Raw genomic sequence first — 27131 nt, forward strand, 5'->3', positions numbered from 1 at the left:
TAGTCAAATATATAACCTACTTAAAGAAAAAAAAAAAGGGCTACTTTAATGGCATTTTAGAATTCTTTCTTCAACATCAAAAACTTCACTAAAAACTCTACTGCTAGTACCCTTAGCAAATATTCTCATGCCTCTCTCCAGGACCAATGGAACCAATGGTTTCCACTATAACTCACTTTCATAAGTGCTCATACAACTCCATTCCTGTGAAATCTCATTCTTGGCCACCAGAGCCTACTGACATCCTAATACTTAACTATATAAGGCTTATTTAAATGTTAATTCTTCCATGGATAAAGGTCCTCCATGGAGAAAGACCACTGCAACGCCTCCCTCATCATTTGGATGCTAGGAGAAAACAAAGTATCTGCTGTCAGGAATCTTACAGTCTAGTGAGATTTGATGGTCTATAGCTATCTGTACTGCTTACATTCATAAAAACACATGACTAGAAGCTACAGGGTTGCCTTAAGGATTAAATGAGGTAATACAAATGTAAATCCTATATAGAATAAAAGCTAAATAAATAATGGCTATTACTATTAATTGGTCTTAAATTGTAGTTCTTTTTTGGATGTCTTAGTTCCACTTCTAATTTCTAAGATCCCTGACAGTGGATTCACAAAGTGTTCAGCCCATTTTGTTGGTAAAAAGGCACTTAAAATTATTTGCTATGCAAGCTAAAGATAATAAAAGAACAGCTTTAAAAATGAATGGAATTTTGACACATGCTGTAACACAGATGAATCTTGAGGACATTACACTAAGTGAAATAAAGCAGACACAGAAGGACAAATACTCTATGATTCCACTTATACGAGGTACTTAACAGTAGCCAAATTCACATACAGAAATAGAACAGTGGTTTTCAGGAGGCCGGAAGAGAAAGGAATGGGAGTTATTGTTTAGTGTACACAGAACTTCAGTTTGGGAAGACAAAAAAGTCCTGAGGATGGATATTGGTGATGGTTGCACAATATTGCACAAGTATTTAATGAAACTGTACATATAGAAATGGTTAGATCCATATTAGACTTCTGGGGAAGATGGCTGAGTAGGAGGATCCTAAGCTCACCTTGTCTCACAGATACAAGTAGTTAACACCCACATCAGTATAAATAATTCAGAAAAGGACCTAAAGACTGGCAGAAGAGACTCTCCAAAGCTAAATGTAAAGGCTACATCAAAGGAGGTAGGAAGAGTGGTGACACAGTTGAGAGCTAAATAGACCCATGGAACTGGCCACGGGAGGGATGCTGGGGACTGGAGAGCAGGGAGAAACAGACTCTTACACCAAGCACCCCAGGCACAGGAACCCGAGTGGAAAAGACAAATCCCCATAACATTTGGCTCTGAAAACCAGGGGGGCCTAATTTCTGAGTTTTTATAATCAATGAGGCTTAAATTAACACCTGGAACTTTAAAAATCAGTAGGCTCAGCTCTGGGAGAGCCTGGGGGCAAGAAAATGCTGAGCCCCCCACCCCCCTCCCCACCAACCAACAAACCAACAAAAAGAAAATACTGAGTCCCTACGTTTTAAGAAACAGCACAGTGGCCCTGAGATACAGCACAGATGGAGCAGTTTGAAAAATGCCTGGGGTATTATGGGAAGATTTATTTACTAATCTCAAGTGTGTGCTGGAGGGGTAGGTCACTGGGAGATTTCTCCAAGAACAAAAGGGCTACTGGTGGGTGCCAGTTCTCTCTCCCAGCCTAGATACACAGACACCTGTGGAACCATTTTGGTGCCAAGACTCTCCACTTAGCTTGCTAACAGAATGCCCTGCCCACCCCTTACTTCTGCAGATCCACCCCCTCAAACCAGCTGGCCTTGGCAAGAGTTTTGGGCAGCTATAGGTTCTCTTCCACAGCAGACTTCCACAAACCTTGCTAATACCTCATGCCTCACCCCTATATGTTCCTGTGCTCTATTCCTTTCCAATATATCCTAGGCCAGAGCCCTTTCAAAGGGGTATCACAAGCCTATAGGTGTGCAAGCAGCACCAACAAGGGACAGCACCACTCCAAAGTGACTTCTACCCAGGGAGGGTAGAAGATAACCACATATACCAGTTGGATTGTGGCCCCAGCAGTGGGCTTGGGGCAGAGCTGTGGTCTGACTGCAGGCCCCATCCATCAACAAAAGCTTCTGGGGGACAATACAGGGAAAGTGCCTTGCACTTCAATGCTACTTCATCTCTGGAAAATGCCTAGTCTGACTCAACTCAAGCCCAAGGTGGCTTCAGACTAGTCCACTAACAGCACAGGGACTAAACCCTGCCCATAACAGGCAGAGAAATACATTGCAGATGACTAGACTGAAAGTAAAAGTGAGTCAGCCACAGAGCAGGGTACATGCAACACTCATATGAAACACCAGGTGCTGATGAGCAGGGGATTACGCTGCAGAGCACACCAGGACCTTTTCTTCATAAGGCTACTTTCAAGAGCAAGAGACATAGGTAACTTTCATAACACATAGAAACAGATACAGGGAGTTAGACAAAAAGAGGAGATGGAGGAATATGTCCTAAATGAAAGAATTCCACATATGAGTGAAATTATATAGTATTTGTCTTTTTCTGACTGAACAACATGTATAAAAATGAAACTGGATCACTTTTACACCATACACGGAAATAAACTCAAAATGGATTAAAACCTAAGAATCAGAAACCATAAAAATCCTAAAGGAGCACAGGCAGTAACTTCTCTGACATCAGGAGCAGTAGCAACATTTTTCTAGATAAGTTTCCAGAGGCAAAGGAAATAAAAGCAAAAATGAACTATTGGGAGTACATCAAAATAAAAATTACAGCAAAGGAAACAACCAACAAACTAAAAGTGAATCTACTGAATGGGAGAAGATATTTGCAAATGACATATCTGATAAGGGTCAGTATAAAAATATATAAAGAACTTCGACAATTCAGCACACAAAAAAAACAAACAGTTCAATTTAAAAACGGGCAAAGACATGAACAGATGTTTCTCTAAAGAAGACATACTGATGGCAAACAGACACATGAAAAGATGCTCAAAACCACTAGTCATCAGGAAAATACAAATTAATGAGATACCATTTGCACCTGTCAGAATGGCTAATATCAAAAACACAAGAAACAACAAGTGTTGGTGAGGATGTGGAGGAAAAGGAACCCTCATTTACTGCTGGTGGGAATGCAAACTAGTGCAGCCTCTGTGGAAAACACTATGGGGATTTCTCAATTAAAAATAGAATTCCCAAATGATCCAGTAATTCCATTACTGGGTATTTACCCAAAGAATGTGAAAACACTAATTCAAAGAGATATAGGCACCCTTATGTTTTTTTGCAGCACTATTTACAATAAGCTAACTACAGAAGAAACCCCAGTGTCTCCTGATAAATATGGTATATATATATATACACACACACACACACACACACAATAAAATATTACTCAGCCATAAAAAAGAATGAAACATTGTCATATGGGACAACATGGATGGGTCCAGAGTATAATGTGAAGTGAAATAAGTCATGGAAAGACAAATACCATACGATTTCACTCATATGTGGAATTTAAGAAACAAAATGAATGAACAAAGGAAAAAAGAGACAAAAATACACTCTTAAATATAGAGAAGAAACTGATGGTTACCAGAGGGGAGGTGAAGAGGATTAAGGGTACACTTATCATGATGACTGCTGAGTAATTATAGAACTGTTGAATCACTGTATTATACACCTGAAAGTAATATAACACTGTATGTTAAGAATACTGGAATTAAAGTTATGTGTATTTTAACAAAATAATGATTCTTTATAGCTAATGCTTTAAAATTTTTTTCATGCTTATTTATTTATTTTTGAGAAAGAGAGAGAGAGAGCATGCATGTGTGCATGAGCAGAGAGAGGAGGAAAGGCTAAGCAAGATCTGTCCTGTCTGTGGATAGCCTGATCCCACGAACTGTGAAATTGCAATCTAAGCCAAAATCAAGAGCCAGACACCCAACCAAACTGAACCACCCAAGTGCCCCATTTAACAAAATAGTTTTTTTTAACGTTTTTTATTTATTTCTGAGAGAGAGAGAGAGAGAGACAGCGTGAACAGGGCAGGGTCAGAGAGAGAGGGAGAAACAGAATCTGAAACAGGCTCCAGGCTCTGAGCTGGCTGTCAGCACAGAGCCCGACGCGGGGCTTGAACCCACGAGCAGTGAGATCATGACCTGAGCTGATGTCGGACGCTTAACTGACTGAGCCACCCAGGAGCCCCAACAAAATAATTCTTAAGAAGTTGGTTTTTTGCTTTCTCCAAAAGATCTCAGAACAAGGCAAAGATGCCCACTCTTAGTATTTCTATTTACCATTGTACTAAGAATCCTAGTCAATGGAGTAAGGCAAGAAATAAAAATATTTATAGATTAGAATGACAGAAATAAAGTGTCTTTATTCAGTTTGACATGATCATGAGCATTTAAAATTGTAAGGAATCCATCCTTCTCTGCCTGACTTATTTCGCTCAGCATAACACCCTCAAGTTCCATCCATGTTGCTATACATGGCCAGATTTCATTCTTTCTCATTGCCATCTCTATATTATATAGATAAAGAGGGAGGGAGGCAAACCATGAGAGATTCTTGAATGCTGAGAACAAACTGAGGACTGATGGAGCGGGGGGAGGGGAAGGGGAGTGACGGGCATGGAGGAAGGCACTTGTGGGGATGAGCACTGGGTGTTATATGGAAACCAACTTGACAATAAACTATTTTTTAAAAATTTAAAAAATTATAAGGAATCCACAAAAAAGCTACTAGAACCAGTAAGTGAATTTAGGTAGACTGTAGGATACAAGATCATGTAGCAGACTGCATTTTCAAAAAAACAGCCACAGCCGTATTTCTAGTGCCACATATTCTTCTATAACTTTGCCACAGCACACTAAGAAGCAGAATCTATCCCATCAATCAATCCATCTTGATCCTGGGTACATCCTGGTAACTGCTTCAATGAATGGAATGCAGAAAAGAGACTATATTGCTTGTGCCTGGTCAGCCTCCCTGCCCTCCTCAGAAAATTTGTCTTCGGCCCAACCACAACACTGTGAAAAAGCCCAGGTGACACAGAGGAGCCAAGTGTAGAAACTCCAATTGGTAGCTCCAGCAAAGTCTCAGCCAATAGGGAGCACCAACTCCTAAATCATGTGAGAAAGTACACTCTCAAAAGAATGCAGCTGCTAGCCTTTGAGCTGCTCTAGCTGAGGTGGAGGGCTACAGAAACAAGTTGTCTCCACTGAGTCCTATCCAAAGTGTAGATTCAAGAGAAAAGTAAATGCTTTTGCTGTTTTAAGCCACGAAGCTTTACAGTAATCTGTTATGCAGAGTAACACAGTAACTGTTATTGGTCAATATATGAAAATCAATTTTATTTCTATATATTAATAAAAAGAATTAAAAGATAAAATGAAAATAATGGTTACAGTAACAGTGACATACTTAGGAATAAATTTAACAAAATTTATTACTGCTGAGGGAGGCAGAATTAGAAGATGATCCCAACAATCCTTGCCCTTATATAATCTGACTGTGGGGAGAACTTACAAATGATATTATTCCTGTGACTATGTTGTGTTATAATATGGCAAGAGAGAAATTGTCTGGTAGGCCTAACTTCATCACAAAAGCCCTTTTAAAAGCAGAGAATTTTCCTTTGTTAGCAGCAAAAGAGGAAGTCAGAGATTGAAAACATGAAAAGGAGTGTACATGCTGGTTTGAAGATAAAGGGAGTCATGTGGAATAGATCTGAGAGGAACCTCTAGGAGCTGAGAATGACTTTTCAGCCTGCTGCCAGCAACAAAACAAGGACTTATGTCCTATAACCACAAGGAACAGGATTCTACCAGCAATCTAAATGACCCTGGAAGTAGATTCTCTCAAGTCTCCAGATAAGAACTCAGCCCAAGCAAAATCAAAATCAAGGTTCTGCCCTTGTGAGAGCCTAAGAAGAGGACCCAGCTGAACCCACTTGGACTTTGAACCTACAGAACTGTGAAAACAGTGCATGGAGATATTTAAAGTATCTAAGTTTGTGTTGATTTGTTACATAGTGATAAAAACTAAATGTAACTGCAAAGGAACAAGAGAGACATTCTGGGGGATGGAAATATTCTACATATAGGCTATGACAGTGATTACATGGGTGTATACATTTGTCAAAACTCAACTGTATATTAAAATAGATGCATTTTAGTGTATATTAATCATACCTTAATAAAGTTGATTTTAATAGAGCTAGTTTCTGGGGCACCTGGGTGGCTTAGTTGGTTAAGCGTCTGACTTCAGCTCAGATCATGATCTCACAGTTTGGGAGTTCAAGCCCTGCATCAGGCTTTGCGCTGTCAGTGTAGAGCCTGCTTGGGATTCTCTCTCTCTGCCCTTCCCCACTTATGCTCTCTCTCTCTCTCAAAATAAATAAACTTAAAAAAAAATAAAAGAGCTGGCTTCTGTTTAGTTTTCTTCTTATACTTCTTGTCACCCTATACCCTACTCTCATAAATAGTTTTATGTGTTCTCTGCTTCAGTACCCCTCATTTATTTATTTTTTTACAAATAGTTTATTGTCAAGTTGGTTTCCATATAACACCCAGTGCTCATCCCNGTACCCCTCATTTATTGATTCTCTAGCCCAAGACATCCAAGTAAGCCCTCAAGCCAGAATATTCAATTGTCACTGGAGGGCGTGAACAATAGATTATCATGATCTGATTTACATTTTTAAAAGATTACTTCGAAAAAAGTCTAGCATGGAGATCATCCAGGTAAATCTTAGAATTCTGTAAGAAATTTGCTAGCTGGAAAATCGTATCTTACAATAGTTGCTTCCAAATTGTATTTCCAGGAGCCCTAGTACCCAGTATAATATCTCAGGACAAAAGGAAAGAAGTAGAAGATGACATATGCAGGTATGGGGAATGGGGAAAACACACAAAGAGGAAATAGCCTCACAAGTTTTAACCCAATAGCTTCCTTTCATCTGCTTTATATTTAAAGATTCCATGCATGAGTTAGTAGCAGTTGTTCAAACGTTAAATATTTTTTAAACTACTGCTTTAGGGGTGCCCAAGTGGCTCAGTTGGTTAAGCAGCCAACTTTGGCTCAGGTCATGATCTTACAGTTTATGAGTTCGAGCCCCATTTTGGGCTCTGTGCAGACAGCTCAGAGCCTGGAGCCTGCTTCAGATTCATCTCCCTCTCTCTCTGCCCTTCCCTTGCTCACGCTCTGTGTCTCTGGTCTTTCAAAAGTAAAAAAAAAAAAATTAAAAAACATTAAACTACTGCTTTATAAATTTGGTAAAAATGGGCAAGAATCATTCTTATTTTCTGCTTTTGTGTCACAGGGAACCCACCATAACATAACCAATATAGCAAGGGAAAGGATCTACTACTTCATATTCCTTAAGCCCTTTAGGGGCTGCTCCAGAGAATTATAATCTTCTTATTCTGGCTCACTGATAGTATGAATCATGTCTAATTCACCTCTGTATCCCAAATGCATATCACCTAGTACACACTGAAATACCTGAGTTTAACGTAATATACAAACAATGTTAAAAGGTATAATAAAAACTGCTGTAACACCTTAAAATCTAACACTCTTCGGTAAAGTTACTAAAACGTATCACTCCTAGATATATTCCCTTAAGAACTTCTTGCACAAGTACACTAGAAGACATGTACAAGAGGGTCTGATAGCAGCACTATCAGTAAAACAAAAACACCAAACATTTCAGTTAAGAACATCAATAATTTATGACATACACACAATGAAATACAATATAGCAAAATGATAATGAGTAAACTAAAGTTAAAAATCCATATTAATCCACAAATACAATATGCAGTGGGGGAAAAAGCAAGGTGCAAAATATTACAGAGTATGATACGTCTAAGACAACACAATCTACTGTCAGAATGGTGGTTACAACGTGGTGTGGATGAGAGAAGTGTATTTTAGGACGAGTCCCATAGGATCCTTCCATTTTACTAGTGGTGTTTCATTCCTGAAGCTCAGTGGTGAGTAAATGGGTATTCATCTATTATGCTTTGAATGTATTTATATTTATTTGGAAAGTTTCATATTCAGTTTAAAGTTCTATACGAAGGACAGACAACTAAGGCCTATGGGCCAAATCCATTTCAAAACCTATTTTTGTAAGTAAAGTTTTACTGGAACATAGCCATTCATTTGTTTATGTAGTGTCATTGACTATACTACAATGTCAGAGTTGAGTGGTTGTGACAGAGAAGTCTAAAGTATTTACTACTAGGTGCTTCATAGAAAATGCTTGCCAACCCCTGTTCTATTTCCAGGTATAGAGTACAATTAAGGAGAATTTAATTCTGAAACAACACAAATAAAATCATGGTGATGGTTACTGGGGAAAATGATCAGCAGGTGTGATGATAGCCGGGTTATTTTTTTTTTTTAAAAGGAATAAGAGGAAAACAAGTAAAAATTAAATAAGCTTTAGAGCACTGCTGTCCAACAGAACTTTCTGAGATGATGGAAATATTCTTATCTGCACTGTTCAATATGGTAGCCACTAGCCACATGAGACTTTGGAGCACCTGAAATGTGGCTATCATGACCGAGGAACAAAACTTGAAATTTTATTTATTTTTAATTGTTTTAAATAGCCATGTGTACCATACTGTACAGTGCACCTTCAGAGCTCTGGAGAATAGATTGACAGCAGTTGTCAGCTGAAACCTAAGATGGGGTGTTTATTCAAAGGAATGATGGAGGACAAAGAATTGCCTCCAATTTAGAAAATTCCAGCCACAGATGGAAAGGCAAACCATGGATAATCATAAATGTATGGTTAACATATAGATTCAGGATTCATACAATATTAATAAAAATTAGGGGCACCTGGATGGCTCACTTAACCAACTGAGCATTAGACTTCGGCTCAGGTCATGATCTCACAGTTTGTGGGTTTGAGCCCCGCGTCGGGCTCAGTGCTGACAGCTCAGAGCCTGGAGCCTGCTTCACATTCTGTATCTCCCTCTCTTTCTCTGCCCCTCCCCCACTGACGCTCTGTTTCTCTCTGTCTCAAAAATAAATAAACATAAAAAATTTTAAATATAAATAAATTCTCCAAAAAATATTAATAAAAATTGGACTAAATGATTACTCTTTTCTAAGAAAGAGGGCATAAAGAAAGAAGATGCAAAGTAACAGAAGCACAGAGCCAAGCTTGAGATTTGGGGATTTCCATGCTAATTTGTTAAGTGAACAAACACTGTTAGTTGAATGAGAAGTACAACGGCTAGAGAGTTAGTTAGCAGGGAAACCAGAAGAGCTATGATTTAAAATTTTTAAAAATGAGCTCCACAATCTCACATGTGAATCAGGAAGGCTTTTGAAATAATTAATAATTACCTAGAAAAGCCATAAAAATAAAGGATCTGGATACCAAAAATGACTTTCTCTTCATTTAATCAAAACAAACATCTGCAGAAGACATGCCATGTTATCATATTTTCTAGATTTCTGTCACATAGAAAGATGTTTAACTTTTATTACTTTGTTCAGTTATATATAATAAATAGATCATCCAGGTATATTTAGCTTCCACTGAAGACAATAAACATTTGTGTAGAAATAAGGTCCTAGTGTTATAAAACATTTCAAATTCTTCATTAGTTTGACATTTCTTCTCTTTTCTACTATGATACACTGTGCTTCATCCTTCTTTATCCAAACCACTAAGAAAATATTCCATAAGCTAATGAAAGTATCAGTTTATGTACTGTACGAGAATATGCTACCAAAAAAAGGAATTCAAGTTTGAGAAACAAACTTACTTTCCAGCAGCCACAGAGCTGCTATCTACAGATGGGATAAAATCGGTTGTCTGGTTTCCATGTCCTAGCAATAGCTTTTTTTTTGCTTTGTTTTAGTGTGGAGTTCAAAAATACCTGCCTGATCATATACAGACACAGAGTAGTATATTTAGTATCTGTTTTAATCAGCATTGGTGTAAGGAATATAAAATATTCCTTGGGGAACCTGTCTAAATACTTGTATTTAGATACTTACATGACCTTATTATAATGGGACAATTTGCAATTTTCAATTATTAATTTTATTTTACAGTTCTCTCAGACTTTATGATATTCACAGTAGGCTACCACTAATTACATGCCTCTTTACTATCAAGAAGATTGGAATGGTATGTAGAAAATAACACAGTGTGATATGTAGTAAAGAACACAGCCTCTGAAGTCATAGAGACTCTGAATTAAGTCCTGGCTATTATATACATACCCAATGAACCTCACTGAGCCTCTGCTATCTGATTTTAAAACAGGGATAATGATATTTGGCTTGAAAGATGTCATGAAAACGAAATGAAATCACATATTTACAGGTACCTAGACAGAGAGCCTGGCCATGCTAGACTTCCATACAGCTGCTTCACTCTCACTCCCAGGCATTTAAGGTCTTTCCTGCATTTCTTCCCCCTTCTTCTACATGTTTAACCTAAGAATATAATGTCCAAGAAATGTAAAAAGAAAATAGAATAATCAGTTGTTTTGATCCTGAGAAGGCAGAGGGAATGAGATAGTCAAAGCTAAGGTGAAAAGATCATCTTTAGACAGGATAAACAACTCAAAGGTTGAGGTCGCTTGGCAGTCTTGAACATGCCATGAAGGCAGAAAAAACGGAGTTCCCTTTGAATGGTTTGTATTTTCTCTGTAAATTAGGAAGAAAAACCACTTGTTAAGTGTAAACAGAAGAGGGAAGTTTGAGGTTTGAGATGGAAGAAAGTTGAAAAAAGTGTTAAAGATAGTAGGGAAAGTTAACCAGGGAAATACAGTAAGATATCTGAGCAGTGTTGAGGGTCCAAATATTTGAGAGTGGTTCCACATTAATTTATGAACATGAATGTGTTCTGTTCTGTAGAAAGATTTTCTTCAGCAGTACTTGGCTACTTAGATGCAGGTACAAAGAAAGAGGTTATCTGCGTTCATCTGGAGTTGGAATTTCATTTCATTTCTAGTCTAGAGTGTTATTTAAATAATGAACTATGAACACTAACCAGGATAAAGAAAAAAATGAGAAAGGATAATATGCTGAAGGGATTAGGATAATGCCAGAATCTCGAGCAACCAAAAAAAAAAAAAAAGGTAGCTGTTATTAACTATGATCCTCTAGCAATAATTTCATTATTCTAATTTGTAATAATTTCTTAAAATTTTTTTTAATGTTTATTTATTTTTGAGAGAGTGACAGAGTACAGGCTAGGGAGTGGCAGAGAGAGAGAGGGAGGCACAGGATCTGAAGCAGGCTCCAAGGCTCTGAGCTGTCAACACAAGAGTCTGACACAGGGCTCGAACTCATGCTGTGAGATCATGACCTAAGCCGATGTCAGACACTTAACTGACTGAGCCATCTGGTGCCCCTCTACCTTATAATCATTTCTATGTATCTCTCTGTCTTTCACCAGACTGAGTTCTGTGAGGATAAAAAGAGTATATTACTCATCTTTGATTCTTCCCAGAGTATAGTCCAGTAGCTACCACACTGTGACTACTAAATGCATATAATGAAATAAATGAATCAAATATCCTGCTTCTAAGTTATTAATATGGGTTTGTTTGTTTCGTTTGTTTTTAAGATTCTAACTAGAGCATTAAAACCTTAACAACAATTCAGAAAATAAGACATTTCTAAGAAAGGGTCACTGTCAATTCAATCATAGAAACTTACTTAGCTACAATATAATGGGTAAGAGTTTTCCAATATTGCAGAGTATAAAATTAACATGAGGAAGAAAATGAATTAATACAGATACAACATGAAAACCGAGAATGTATTTTTCTATTTTAATGGAAAAAAGGGGATTCCTGCCTCTATTTTTATCATTTCAATAACTTACAAAGTCTCATGAAATGAGTAATCTGAAGCATAACCTACCCAATGTGGAACAAATATCTGCATTAGAACTTCAAAGTAAGTTCAAAGACATACAGTCTGAGAGCTAGCTAGTCCCATTAACTTAATCTTTGCTTTGGGCAAAGGGCAAACCCCCGAAATAATACTGTACTTTTCCCGGTTTACCATAGGCCATAGGGTTTTAAGAAAGAGATCTTTTTTGGCTGTAGATTCAATTTAAAAAACATAAAGATTTTATTTTTGCTGTTACTTAAACTAATATATTAATTTTAAAGTATTCAAAGGGAAAATACATAGTTAACAGCTTTGACTTAACAGTAGACTGTATATAGGGAATTGCAACTTTAAAGTGCAAGCTGTATTAAGTATCTTCTTTAATAAACAGATTGATACTGAGTGAGTGAGTGAGTGAGTGAGTGAGTGAGTGAGTGAGTATTCCCTTCCTCCCTGCCCCCCAGAGAAACAGTGTTATAATGGGAGGTCAAGTCTCTTGCTGATTCTTGTAAATCTGAAGCACTGTGTGACACCTACTAAGATATTAAAATGCCTAAGCCTCTAGGTCCAACATTTTATGGGAAAGCATATGCAGAGTTTTCATCTGAGATGTCAAAACAACCCCTTGTCTCTCTTACCACCTTATTCTAACCAGTAGAAATCAGAACTGGCTAGGAAAAAGAGATTTCAGGCAGTGAACAAAAAGGAAAGAAAAAATTCTGCAACTGGATACTTCTCAGCCTGGTTTGACTCTCTCCATAATTCCTATTTTTTCCTGAAGGAATCAGGAAATGTCCTGTCTCTGCTTTCAAGGAAAGAACTTATAGTTCCTAGACAGAGTTTATCTCCTTCCCAGAGCCACTGCAGAAAAAAGAGCACTCACTCCTACTGCATCCCCATTCTCAACACTTATGATTTGTAAAGCAAGCAATTAAATAAGAGTAGTGTGTTTTGAGAGTCAACAAGAACAAGACATTTGAGGGGTGCCTGGGCGGCTCAGTCAGTTGAGTGTCTGGCTCTTGATTTCGGCTCAGGTCATGAACCAAGGGTCGTGGGATCGAGCCCCGTGTTGGGCTCCACACTGAGCAAGGACCCTGCTTAGGATTCCCTCTCTCTCTCTGTCTCCCTCTGCCCTTCCCCCATTCTCTCTCTAAAATAAAAAAATTTTAAAAAAACATTAAAAAAAGAACAACACATTTGAAAAGGATGGGTTGAAAATATAAGAGGAAGAGAGACAGAAAAATTAAATGTTTGGGTCCTTGAGAAGAGAGGAGAAAATGAGATACACTCTATGTAGAAATTATATACCAGCAACAAGTGGGGACCTGGCAGTAAGTTAAAAAGGTTTTCTTCTCCCACCCCTTTTCCTTTACTTCAGTGAAAGTTAAAGACATACACAGATGTATAATCAGAGAGACCAAGACAGAGCTGAGTAGATAAGAAACATAATACAATCGATCTACATTTTAGAGTGATACCTAGCATAGAGACATTTTCCTAGAACTACTAGACATTTTCTTGTCTTCTCATGGGCACTTAAAATCATAAAACATTAATGTAGGAGTTTCCATATCAATTAAGGATAAAATTATGAAATTTTAAAATTTAAGGTTTAAAACAATAATCTTATTTTGTATCTTATATATTAATAGCTGTTATATAGTAAATATCTGCCATTGCTAGAGACTAATACATAATACAGTCTTTTACTGTGATTTGGTTTTGAATGATTTCTTATATTAAAAATTAATTCAGAACTACCTGAAAGAGAGGCTACCCAAACAGTATCAAGAATACTTCAACAAATTGCAAAGAAGCCTGGCTGTGACTGTACTTCAACTCAATCCTATCTAATTCAACTCATGAGTGTTTTGTCTTCAATGAAACAAAATTACCAAAATATTAAGGCTGTATTACCTTCATAATGTTAACTAAATCTGTTTGATAGTAGCGATCCTGGTGTGCATTTGCTGCTGCTAATGTAAGAAGATAATCATTTCTTGCATGGGTAGCTTTGGAATTACATTCAGATCGCCGGGCTTTTAACTAAAACATAGTAAAAGAAAAAAAAAATCAATGCAAAATGACACTGAACTGTAAAATATAGGAGGATACCATTCTTAGCTGGCAATTAATGACTCCCCAAAAAGAGTAAAGGTAACCACGTGGAAAAATATTCATACACATAAAAAATACCCAACACTAGGTGCACCTGGCTGGCTCAATCAGTGGAGCAGGTGACTCTTGATCACAGGGTTGTGAGTTCGAGCTCTACATGTGGCATACAATTTACTTAAATAAAAATTTTTTTAAAAAATTCAACGCTATTAAGAAATTAAATAAATGGTGATTAGCACTATTATACATGGTAAGAGTGTTTTTACGTAGTTATTATTTCCATTTAACATACTTCCAAGGCTTTTCAGGAAACTTCAATATATTTTGCTCATTTTATTCAGATGGGAAAAGAAAGGTTCCCAAACTAAGTAAGTACCTTATCTTCAAAGACATGGGTAAATCTGTTAGAGTTAGAAAAGTTTTTAAAAAAATCAACACTTGTCATGTGCCAAAAGAACTGTGTGCTAGTTGGGATCCTGAAAGCCAAGGCGGGTTACTATACTTTACTTATCAAGTATCCACAGCTTGAGTGTCCTACAGAAAAGTCTCACTTGCACTGGCCCAGAGTATTTGCTCAAGGATGTAAATACAAATGAAATAGATTTTGTAGAGATTTTCTAGAGCCCGTGGACTAAGAGTTATAGAAAATAGGCTACCTAAGCAGGTAAGGCATAGAAACTCCTATCCCTGAACCAATCTTGACAAGCAAATGGTGTCCAAACTACTGACTTTGGTTCATGGGGTGAAAAACTTCCATGAACTGGGAAGAAACTTCTTCCCTAAGTTAAAGACTTTAATATGCTTCTCTAAGTTTGGTGGAAATAACTGACTTCAACCCTCAAATAAACCAATTTTTTAAAATAACCTAAGGTTTCTCAATTGTGAAATAAAGTTTTCAAAAACTTACCTTTACACTTGCCTTCTGTAAACTGATTCTTGACTGAAAAAGACTAAGTTTAGATCTATAATAAAACAGAAAATAGTATGTTTAATAAAATTATAAAATTCTATCATATTAAACTTATTATTATAATTCCAAACTTTTTAAAAATGACACTTTTCCACAACACTATTCCAAAAGAGAACTAACGAATGGAAAACCAAGAGCAATGACTATTTTCCTTTATTTTACTACAGGAAGAATGTTGTAGTGCAACAAAAAATATTGGGATATTTAATAAAAATATCCTGAATGACAAATATACAATTTGACAAATCCAATATACTGGTGTATCTTAATAAACAAGAGTCATGAAACTACAGGTTATTTCCATTATACAATTTCGCACACTTTAGTTCCTATAAGAAAGCTTAAGGAAGCCTAGGGATAACCAATCTATGAAGGCAAAAATTAGCAGGCTTTCAGGGCCATGTGCAATTTGCTGTAACAACACCTGCAATGCAATCTACAGTATGATATTTTTGGGCTCTTGAAAGTCCTTAATTCCATTTTTTCTCCCATTAAAAGTCCTTGTGTTTTTACTCACTTGGAACAGGAGAAACTTAACAGAGAACCATGGGGGAGGGGAAGGGGAAAAATAGTTAAGGAGAGGGAGGGAGGCAAACCATAAGAGACTCTTAAATACTGAGAACAAACTAAGGGTTGATGGGGGTGGGGGAGACAGGACAAGGGATGGTGGGCATGGAGAAAGGCACTTGTTGGGATGAGCACTGGGTGTTATATGGAAATCAACTTGACAATAAACTATAAAAAATAAAAATAAAAATTTTTTTAAAAAGTCCTTGTTTGGGTGCCTGTCTGTGTGCTCTCTCCACTGTTAATACAGTATTTAGAACACAGTGAGAAAGTCCTTGTTCTCTCTGCCCTATATGATTTTGTTCTATTTAATCTTCTCCCATTCTGGTGTCCTGATTTCTCTCAATCTCTTTTAGTTTGGGAAGGAAACAATAATCCAACAAAATGCTGGTCTCACCCAGACAACTAGAGATAACCAGAGGGAGAAAGTCAACCAACACTAAGGAATGACCAACACTCCCACGACCAGTGACTTTTGAAGCGGCAGTGTTTGTCTTGACTGCAGTGTCATGGTGATTGCCATGGAAGAATTCAGGGCATGTGCTAGAAGCTATGCCATAACACGAAGTCAAGGTGCAGACCACTTGGGAATGGAAGGTGCAGCGAGCCAGTCTCTGCACAGCAAATGCAAGGAGGATAGCAAAAGCAGCCTATGATCTTTCTAACAAAAGAGAAACAGAGATGTACACATACGCATCCTAACTACTTCCCCACATTAATTTGGGAGAGCCTGTTCAAGATAAAAAAAAGACTAGGGTATCCTGGATTCTCATTTTTTATTGTAGTCATTATCTAAATAGTCTGAGTTGCACCTGGATTTTCCAATATAAGGTTTTAAGTTTCTAGTTTCTGTTTCATTTGCTAATCCTCATATAATTCTTATGTGGTACTTAAGAAGGTATTAGTAATAGAAATAATACAGTTCCTGGGGCGCCTGGGAGGCTCAGTCTGTTAAGCATTCGACCTCAGCTCAGGTCATGATCTCACAGTTTGTGGGTTTGAGCCCCTTGTCAGGCTCTGTACTGACAGCTTGGAGCCTAGAGCCTGCTTCAGATTCTGTGTCTCCTCCTCCTTCTGCCCCCCAACTCCTGCTTGTGTTCCCCCTTCTCTCTCTCTCTCAAAAATAAACATTAAAAATAAGAAAAATGCAGTTCCTGTGCTCAAAAATTATGATCTATAATAAATTAGATATATACAAAAATTGAAATGTATTGCACATTCCTCTTCATCTTCATACTTCCAAATGTTAATTAATGCTCCTTAGGGTCTCAAACTCAATTTCTCATCTTATATATGATTTCATCCCTATCGCTATCATCTGATAGGCCATCAGCTCTGAAACCGAGATCTTCAGGCCCTATTCTCATCTGAGAGTTAGATATTTGGGCCCCTACCAAATTTATTCACCTCTATGTCCTATAGGCTCTTTAGAACCTACATATCCAAAACGGGACTCATTCTTCCCTTCAAATGGTATCCCTCTTCCTTATGCGCTCAGTCCTAATGTGCACATCTTACCGTCTGTCAAATCACCTACTGAAACTACATGTAGTCTAGTTTTCACTTCCCCTTTCTGATCCTCCTTCCCATCTTCTTCAAGATTCTGTGGAAACACCACTTCTTCTATAAAGGTTTCTTTTTTTGTTACACAAAATGAATCTATTTTCTAGGCTCACAAAACAGTGTTTTCACACAATTACAGTAAATAAGCATGTTAGTTACTGAGTGACATTAGTCACTTAATTTCTTTGAATTTGCTGTGAATAAACAAATCATAATGTTACTTTTAAACACATTTGTCTTTAATTCTAGGCTTTACATTTCTTAAGGAAACAAAGCTTAATAATACTCATCTTTGTACTCACAGCAACCAGTATAATTATTCAATAAATGTTTAGTGAGTGAATGAAGATAAAGAGACATTTCTTACTCTATAGTTGAATGAATCTTTCAGAGAAGTTACACACTGAGTTAAAATGTCTTATCTGCTACAACCCCTTTGATTTTGGACCATATAAAAAGGCAGTTTCTTGAGATCAGCATCTGTGAATTAGACCCTGTCAAATCCAGACTTCTTAGGAACAGCCTTGCCATCGTTCTCATTTATACTGTGTGGCCCTTAGCTAAAGTAGGTATTTATATATGCTCTACAAATCTGTCAACTCTCTGTTCTGGAATCCCTGAGAGTTTTAAAAAACAAATTCGTAAAAACCACTAGGACAGGAAATTCCTGTTAGAGATCATCTAATCTAAATCCTTCAGGTCTTACTGGGAAGATAGGTTCATTGATTCTATGAAAGTATAGGAAATATTTGTATGCTCACAAAAAAAATCATTAAAACAATAAACTAAATTAGGGAAATGTTAAATATGTTTTCCAGTAACATTAAGTACTTCATGAGTATTCATCTCTCATCCTTTGGTACTAAATAAACTTTCGAGGATACACTAAATTTTCACAAGAGGCTTATGAGATTGCTTAACTTCTTGCAGATAAAAGCATATTAAAGAACCTCGTCCACTAATTGCTAGTCTGTACAAGTGTTCATAACCTTTCTGATTTCATGATTAGGAGTTCAGAGTCCTAGACTTTGCATTAAATGGGAGTCTCAGCTCTCCTCACTCTTTGGAGTATCATTCCTTGACACAGGTTTATTTTTTCTCAAAAACTTTTTATCTTTCCTCAACTTGTCGTAGAAAAAATCTCTACTGCTTGTTGTATATCTCTTTTAATTACCAATTGCCAGTTCCTTCTGTACCAAATGATGATTTCTTTTTTCCTAATTATTCTCAAAATAAAGGACTTATAAGTCACATATATTAAAAGTAAAATTCACACAGTTGCTAAAGCCCACATTTAAAAAGTCTATGTATTAGAACTTCACATAAGAGAGAAACTGTGCCCGGGTCTGGGTTTCTATACTGAGGTTAGTGCTCTTACTTATTTGACATGCCAAGGTCCTTCAATGGCATGCTGAGGATCAGCGATTTCCAACTACAACTGATTTAGAGTGTAGCATGAAAAAAATGAGGCTCTTAAATTCTGATATTCAGGTATCATAGCAACTTCAACAGGCTTTTGCTAAGTTTTCAATACAATGTTCATTTGTCTTCTTTCCTTTTCAAAATTCAATTGAATGTGAAAACTGATCAAACATACTCTTATTGCTATATTAACTTAAATGAGATCAGCCAACATAAAAGAAAAATTTGAAAGTATGTACCATTTATAGGTCAGACAAAACCAACATAACCTAAGAATGAGTCTATGCCCTATATTAATAGAAAACAAAGTACTGGCAAAAATAACATTTATTTGCATAATTACTTTTTCAGAAATGCTAAAACACATACTTTGCCTCGATGTCAGCTTTCTCCCGTACTGCATGAGCCATCTGTTCAGTCTCAAAGTACTTCTTTTTGCCTTTAGCTAAATCTTTCACCGTCTCTTGTAATTCAGTTTGGATCTTCGTCAACTGGTCCACACACTTAAAATACAAAGTGCAAATATTATGATATTAGTTTTCAGGCTTACAGAAAATGAATTTGTCCTAAGGACTATATACCATGCCCTCAGGATGGAAACCCAGGAGAAAAATCAGCACTTTTAGTCTCCTTCAAATTGCAAATTAAAATCTAGTGAACAGCTGGTACTCCCATCTCAAGTAAGGTATTGAATACTGTCGCAGTTTGCTTACAACTCTGCTTTGAGAAATAACCTCAGTGCCACTGATGACTGACAGTAAGGTAAGGCAAAAGAAGAGCAACAATGAAAATGCTTTTATTGTTGGAGATATCATGGCACTAAAGGCAAAAGGATAAAGCAATTCTGTATTTCTTCATAATCCTTGTACGGGGGCCCTGCTAATCTTCTCTGTATCATTCCAATTTTAGTATATGTGCTGCCAAAGCGAGCACTCTTCATAATCTTAATAAAGTCTCTATATGCTTGGGGAACTGTTGGTGTAAAGGTAGTTAAAAATTCTACTCTGGGAAAGAAGGAGTGAAATCTGACAAGTTGAGCATTAAGTCCAAGATGAAAAAGAGAAGCAAGAAACCCGGGTACCACATAACAGTTACTACACTTAAAATTACTGCCAGCTCAATTCTTTGGATACATATATATACCCTGGGAGAAGGGACAGACACAATTAACTCGAAGAAATATTTAATCAATAAATTCTTATCACTGGGGCCAAAGTAACAGTGCTTTGGAACTCTTCTGGATATCCAAAGGGGAAACACTTTTCACAGTTTGAAACAAACCACTGCAAAGTTTTACCAGCCTGAGACCAATTCAGGGAAGCCCTCACTGAAAAACTTCTGAGCCTGAAATAGTATTTAGTGGAGACTGACAAAAAACTCAGCAAAGTAGGAGGAGACATTGGTGAGGGACTACTGTGCCAGGCTGAACAGCATGGAGTAGAGCAAGGACACTGGAACAGCACGGATAAAGTACAAACTTACACGTGTGACATACAGGCTAGACTTTCCCAGAAATTATTAGGTGTTAAGAAAGGGACAACTTTGGGGCGCCTGGGTGGCTCAGTCAGTTGAGCGTCCAACTTCAGCTCAGGTCATGATCTCACAGTTCATAGGTTCGAGTCCCATGTCAGGCTCTGTACTGACAGCTCAGAGCCTGGGGCCTGCTTTAGATTCTGTGTCTCTCTTTCCCTGCCCCTCTGCCACTTGTGCTCTCTCTTGAAAATAAATAAATAAACATTAAAAAAAAATAAAAAGAAAGGAACTACTTTACAAGAAGTACAAAACCTGGAAGGTTCTCTATGGGGATATTTATTGAGCACTTATCAAGTTTCAGGCTGTGAATAAAGGGTTAAAAAGCCACCTTTTTCTCCTCTGCATGAAAAGTGGACCCTTGCTTAACTTTCTAGGTCTGTGTTTCAACAGAAACGTGATGAAGACACAATGTCAACTGTGTTATTTGGCAACACTGCTTATGAACCTGATAGGCAAATTGCATCAAAGTACAAATGAACTATAAATATCTGGCAGAGAAGCCCTAGCTTTAGGCTTTTGAGAGTATGGTGATTCCTGTGTCTGGATGTGTCCTTCGCATAGACTTTGGAAGCTCTGTCTGTAAAGTTGTAATAAAAGCTTTTAGTCTCCGCTAGGGCCTGTGGCTACCCTACAGTGAGTACATGTGAGTCTCATTCTCTTGCCCTAGACCTCTTACCTGAGGAACCAAACAGAGTAACTGTGGCTGGCTATGTAGACTGAGGCATACAACGATGAAAGAACTAAATATACTAGTGCTAGAGGCTGCCCTGCTGGTGTACTGTGTTCCCTGTTCTAACGTCCTTCTAAGTAAGCCTCATGCCAGGTATGGCCTACGATAATCATGACAGTCTCAATGTTTAGTTACACTTAAGAAGACTCCCTATGGGCACGCATAGGCAGAATGCACTAAGTTTGTACTTTATAAATATTATCATATTTACTTTTCCATATGACTCTGGTAAAAGTACTCATACTAGTCCTATTTTAAGATAAGGAAATAGACTTAAAGAGGTTAAATAATTTACCCAAAGTCAGATAGTGGGAAAATGATGCTGTCATTTACCATGTAATCCATTACAGTACATATCCATTTTGTGAAGATCGTATTTTTAAAGTCTCATGTAGAGATACTTTATCTTAAAATAGTAAAAAATAATGCCATGACAACCTGACACTCCCGCAGAAAAGTGCTAAACATCCCAATAATGCCACGTTTGCAGCTGTGGAGAGCACAGAAAGTGTTCTATGACTTCAGTTAGATTACTAAGAACCAAAAACTAGGGCATGGTCTGAAAAATACAACCATGTTTAATGGGAAAATGAGATGGATTATTTAAAAGAGGAATGAGGTATAAGGCATTTAAAACCAAAATGTTCATCCAAAACAACAGAGCTTGACATCTCAGAAAAACTAATTAATGAAGAAGGGAAGCTCAAAACCCTGTGGTAATTTACATGCACTAAAAGGTCTGCTAAATTGAGTGTTTTGAGAGGAAACTAAGCACAATAGGTCAAAGCTTTTCATGGGGGATTGCACATAATGTGGCTAGGATATCAGAATACTCACGCAAAGTGAATACCATGGGCACCTGAGAACTATGTGCATACATGTGCACAGACCCACACACGGCCACTCACTGCTCACATCCCTACCATTGAAGAATAAGATGTATCTCTTAGACCTGATTACTTAATTCATTTTCATCTATAAAAGGCTACTAATTAAATTACTTTCTATACATATGACAGCATCAGGCAGAACTTATAGTTCATATTTTTGAAAGATTTCTCAAAAATATCACCAGAAAACTCAGGGTGATTCTGTTCTTGTTTTTTCTTTCCCTTTACATAAGTTTCTAAGATACTGTTCATCAAATAATATTAGATAGATAGCCTATGTGTACAATGAAGAGACCTTTTGGGATATATTCTTCCTTAGCATTCAGTAAATCCTTAACTAAATGTTTTCCATTACCAAAATTAACTGTTTCAACTGAGAGTAATTTGAGTTTTCATCAAAGGAAAGAGCTCCGCACATAGCAAAACAAAGGCACACCTCATTTTATCGCACTTTGCTTTCCTTTGCTGCATATATTGCATTTTTAACAAATTGAAGGTTCAAGACTTTAATGGAAGAACTGTAGATGTGGTGGAAATAGCAAGAGAACTAGAATCTGACATAGAGTCTAAAGATGTGACTGAATTGCTGCAATCTCAGGATAAAACTTGAATGGACAGGAAACTGCTTCTTAGGAATGAGCAAAGAACGTGGTTTCTCGAGAAGGAATCTACTCCAAGTGAAGACTATTGAAATGACAACAAAATTTAGAATACTATGTAATTTTAGTTGATAAAGCAGCAGCAGGATTTGAGAGAATTGTTTCTAATTGTCAAAGAAGTTCTACTGTGGGTAAAATGCACCATCAGGCACTACAGAGAAATTATGTGTGAAAGGAAGAGTCAATGGATGCAGCAAACTTCATTGTTGTCTTATTTTAAGAAATTGCCACAGCTGCACCATCCTTCAGCACATACTGCCCTACCCTGATCAGCAGCAGCCACCAACATCAAGGCAAGACCCTCTATCAGCAATAAGATTATGACTCACTGAAAATTCAGATAATAGATAGCATTTTTAGTAATAAAGTATTTTTAAATTAAGGTATGTATATTGTTTTTTTTAGACACAGCTACTGAACACTTATAGCCTACACGATAGTACAAACATTAACTTTTATATACACTTCAAACCAAACAATTCATTTGACTCACTTTACTGCAATATTTGCTTTATCATAGTGGTCTGAAACCAACCTACAATGTTTTTGAGATATGCCTGCACCAAAAATATTTATTACATACAAGTCATCAAACTTAATTTACAAAGAAAAAGACTACCTAAGATTTCCTTTCCAATTAAAATAAATTTCTTCATAGGAATCCAGTTTTCTGAGATGGACTAAGTTACATATTTAAAAAGAAGCTTACTTAATAATGCCTATATGTTAAAAAAAAAAAAAAAGACTTAGTACAGTATAAGCCCAACTCTTTACAAGAGTTATCAGCACTGGGGCACCTGGGTGGCTCAGTCAGTTAAGCGTCTGACTTCAGCTCAGGTCATGATCTCGCAGTTCATGGGTTCGAACCTCGCGTAGGGCTCTGTGCTGACAGCCAGCTAAGAGCCTGGAGCTTGATTCAGATTCTGTGTCTCCCTCTCTCTCTGCTCCTTCCCTGCTCACTCTTTCTCTCTCTCTCTCTCAGAAATAAATAAAACATTAAAAAAAAAAGTTATCAGCACTAAGCAGACACAGAAATGAATGCACAAGTTTACATTAAGGATAAGGAATCATATAAAATGGTGACAAACTTGGATACTAGGGTTCTAGTGAAAAAATTAAAAGTATGATACCTAAAGAAGTATGGTATCTACCTTAGGATAGATATACTTGGCAATAACTTGAAGAGAGGAATAAAAATAAACAGCAACTGAAGCCAAAACATTATAGTCCTACAAACCAGTAGATTCTCTAACCCAGTAGTCATGTCCTAGAAATTCATTCTAAGAAAATAACTTCAAAGAAAAAACTTAATTTTTATTGCAGACTTAGTCATAATGTCCAAAAACAAAGGTATGAGTAAAGTAGAATAATAAAAAATTCATTCAGAAATTAAAAACAGTAAACATAATGATTGTATAGAAACATGAACAATTAATTGGGAAATAGAAGAAAATGAGATATCCTAAAAAATGATCAATGCATTAATCATAACTACCGCAAAAAACTAAGAAGATAAAAGGAGTAAGGGAATTAAGTAGTCTACCAAGGTAAAGGAACTGTATGTATTTTTCTGTAAACTTTTTAAATATTAAAGTTCAAGTGTTTTTAAAAGATTGCATAGGATTTGGAATTAGGAAGTAGTATATTTAAGTTCCTGCTATGTTATTTACTACTAAGTCTCTTTAACATTTTTTAGCCTAGGTTTTATCATTTGTAAAATAATAAGATTTACATACCTAACAAGTTGATAGGAAAATCAAATGAGACTATAATGGATATGGTAGCTGTTTACAAACTCTAAAGTACTATCCCAATGTAAATCCCAAATACTTCAAAGAAACATAAACTCTAGTACGCATGAGAAAGATATGAACTAAAGTATTACTAATGAATCAATAAAATGATGGATGTTAATTAGACTTCTGGACTTAATGTGGTGATCATTTTGCAATATACACAAATATCGAATCATTACATTATACACCTGAAATTCATATGTTATGTCAATTATACCTCAATTTTTAAAAATGGCAAAAGTCTTAGATTATTATGGCTCCTGTTTTCGTTTATAGCAAATGCCAGCATACAGAAAATGATTTAGAAAAAGCTACAATATTATTGTCATTATAATCACAATGGTCAGACGTTTTATAATTGTAACATGGCTGAATTTATCCCCAAGTCTTAGAAAAGAAAATTGCCAAAATAGAGAAAAATTGAAAAAAAATTTAAATGTTTTTTAAAATTTATTACTGAGAGAGAGAGAGAGACAGACAGACAGACAGCATGAGCAGAGGAGGGTCAGAGAGATACGAAGACACAGATTCTGAAGCAGGCTCCAGGCTCTGAGCTAGCTGTCAGCACAGAGTCCAACACGGGGCTCGAACCCACAAATCCTGAGATCATGACCTGAGCCAAAGTTGGATGCTTAACTGACTGAGCCACCCTATTGCCCCCCAAATAGAGAAAATTTTTAAAAGAATGTGAACATTAAAATGTGATTGAGAGAAAACGAAATTGGTTATGATAATGACAGAACAAGTTGTTTCAGACTACCTTCCTCTATTCTAGAAACTATAAAAGTTGGACAAAGAGGTTTTAAAAAGCTACCAGCACTAACGAGCAATAATACACATTGGTCTTACAGGACTATTATATATGGAAGAAGGGAAGCCCATAGGTAAGCTCTACATTTAAGGTGACTTTTTTCCTTAGGGCTTTTGTCAAATCAGGGTGCAGAGAAACAGGCACTCTTATTAGATTAAGGAAACAAATATTGGAGTTTAAGGATACTACAAGAGGAAAAACTTGGGAGGCTAAATTCTGGAAAGAAGTAAGCTGTAGAGAATCAAGTCCAAAGATCTGTATACAATTTCCCCAAGTTAACCTCTAAATGGCATGTATGGGTTAAAACCCCAAAACATCTGGTAGAGTAGCTGAAAGGCTAATGAGCTGAGCAATTGCCAGAGGATCAGAGCAGCTAGATGATGTTAAGAAGACAGAGGTTAGAGTCAAGTCTTGTCAAAATAGAAGGGTTTTGGTAGGCACCCTATACTTAGAGTTAAAACTCTAGAAATATGGACAACGGTGAAACAGACCAGCCCTAAGAAAGACTAAAACCAGACCCTAACAGGACCAAGGTGATCTGACAGTATTCTACTTGCCTGCCAAAAAACTTAACTCTTTTTGGAAATAAAAAACATCTTCCAGAGCCTCTATAATTTTCATTCACAATGTCCAGCATTGTGAGGCATACTAAAACAGTTGACCCCAATAACCCAAACCCAAGAAAAACAGTAAATGATAAAAAGAGGCCTTGGGGTGCCTGGGTGGCTCAGTTGATTAAGTGTCTGACTCTCGATTTTGGTTCAGTCATGGTCTCACCATTTGTGGGACTGAGCCCCACATTGGGATCTGCACTGACAGTACAGAGCCGCTCACACTCTATTCTCTCAAAATAAATAAATAAACTTTAAAAAAGAAAAAGGAGACCTATAGTGATTCAGACAGTGGAATCATGAACCAGAAATTAGGAATAACCTATTTAAGAGAGTAAGGAAAAATATGGAGAACAACTGCACCAGAAACACATAACTAGTTTTTTTAAAAATAAAATAAAAATTCTAGAACTGAAAAATACATTAAGACTCCAAAATATGTTTTAAAAGCAGATTAGAAATAGCAAAACAGAGTACTAGTGAACTGTAAGATACTGGTAGAAAATACTCAGACTAAAGTAAAGAAAGAAAAAAAAAGATGGAAATACAGAAAATGCATAAAAAGTACAAGAGTCATATGGTCAAATTCAAAAGGTCTGACAGCACAAAAGTTATAATGGGGAGGCAAATGGAATTACACTGTTGGAATATTTTTATATTGTGTCTAATGTAGTAAATACTTATTCCAGGTAAACTTTATTAAGTTAATTGAAAGTGTGGAGAATAGTGTAAGTACCAATTCCAGGTAAACTGGAATAAGTCAGAGAGGCACACTGGAATCTCTAGGGTAACTCGTATTAGAATAATACAAGATTATAAAATTAAAAAGCTAATAGTGGAGCAAAATTTGATAATAAAAAAATACAACTGCGGTGCCTAGCTAACTCAGACAGTAGAGCGTATGACTCTTCATCTCTAGATCATGAGTTCAAACACCATGTTGGGGGGAAATATTACTTTTTAAAAAAGAAAAGAAAAATACAAGATTGTTCAGTGTCACTAATCATCAGGAAAATGCGAGTAAAAACCACAGTGAGATACTGCATACCATTAGGATAGTTATTATATACACATTAAAAAAAGATAATAAGCATTGGTGAAGTTGTGGAGAAACAGGAACCCTTATACACTGCTGGAAATGCAAAATGGTACAATAAGGAACACAGTATGGCAGTTCCTCAAAAAATTAAAAATAGAACTATCATACTGTGATGGAGCAATCCCACTTCTGAGTATTTATCCACAAGAATTGAAATCAGGTTCTCAAAAAGACATTAGCACCCCCATGTTCACAGCAGCACTATTCACAAAAGCCAAAGTAAGGAAACTACTGAAGTATTGAACAATGCATGAATGTATAAAAAATGTAGCATATATTCATAGTGGAGTATTATTCAGCCTTAAGAAAGAATGAAAACCTCCAGACTCTAAACCCACATATTTCAATAATAACACTGAATGTAAATGGGCTGAATGCTCCAATCAAAAGACATAGGGTAGCACAATGGATTAAAAAACA

At 36.7% G+C, this 27131-nt stretch overlaps 1 protein-coding gene and 1 non-coding gene across 3 annotated transcripts in view; both read right to left on the bottom strand.

Annotated features, from left to right (window-relative positions):
• Positions 1 to 27131, bottom strand: part of FCHSD2 (FCH and double SH3 domains 2) — a 290700-nt gene that overhangs the window by 120805 nt on the left and 142764 nt on the right. For both annotated transcript variants that reach the window (XM_077762244.1, XM_077762243.1), the window contains exons 6-8: positions 18952 to 19085; positions 14968 to 15022; positions 13860 to 13988 (exon numbers count right to left, since the gene is read on the bottom strand). In XM_077762244.1, coding sequence (XP_077618370.1) covers positions 13860 to 13988; positions 14968 to 15022; positions 18952 to 19085 — 318 coding nt within the window. The remainder of the gene's footprint in view (positions 1 to 13859; positions 13989 to 14967; positions 15023 to 18951; positions 19086 to 27131) is intronic.
• On the bottom strand, positions 19410 to 19515 carry LOC144230057 (U6 spliceosomal RNA). Its single transcript, XR_013334675.1, has one exon. It is a non-coding gene; the product is annotated as a U6 spliceosomal RNA (small nuclear RNA).

Source organism: Crocuta crocuta, unplaced genomic scaffold (assembly GCF_008692635.1).
Source record: "Crocuta crocuta isolate KB4526 unplaced genomic scaffold, BGI_CrCroc_1.0 scaffold306, whole genome shotgun sequence".
Lineage (NCBI taxonomy): Eukaryota > Metazoa > Chordata > Mammalia > Carnivora > Hyaenidae > Crocuta > Crocuta crocuta.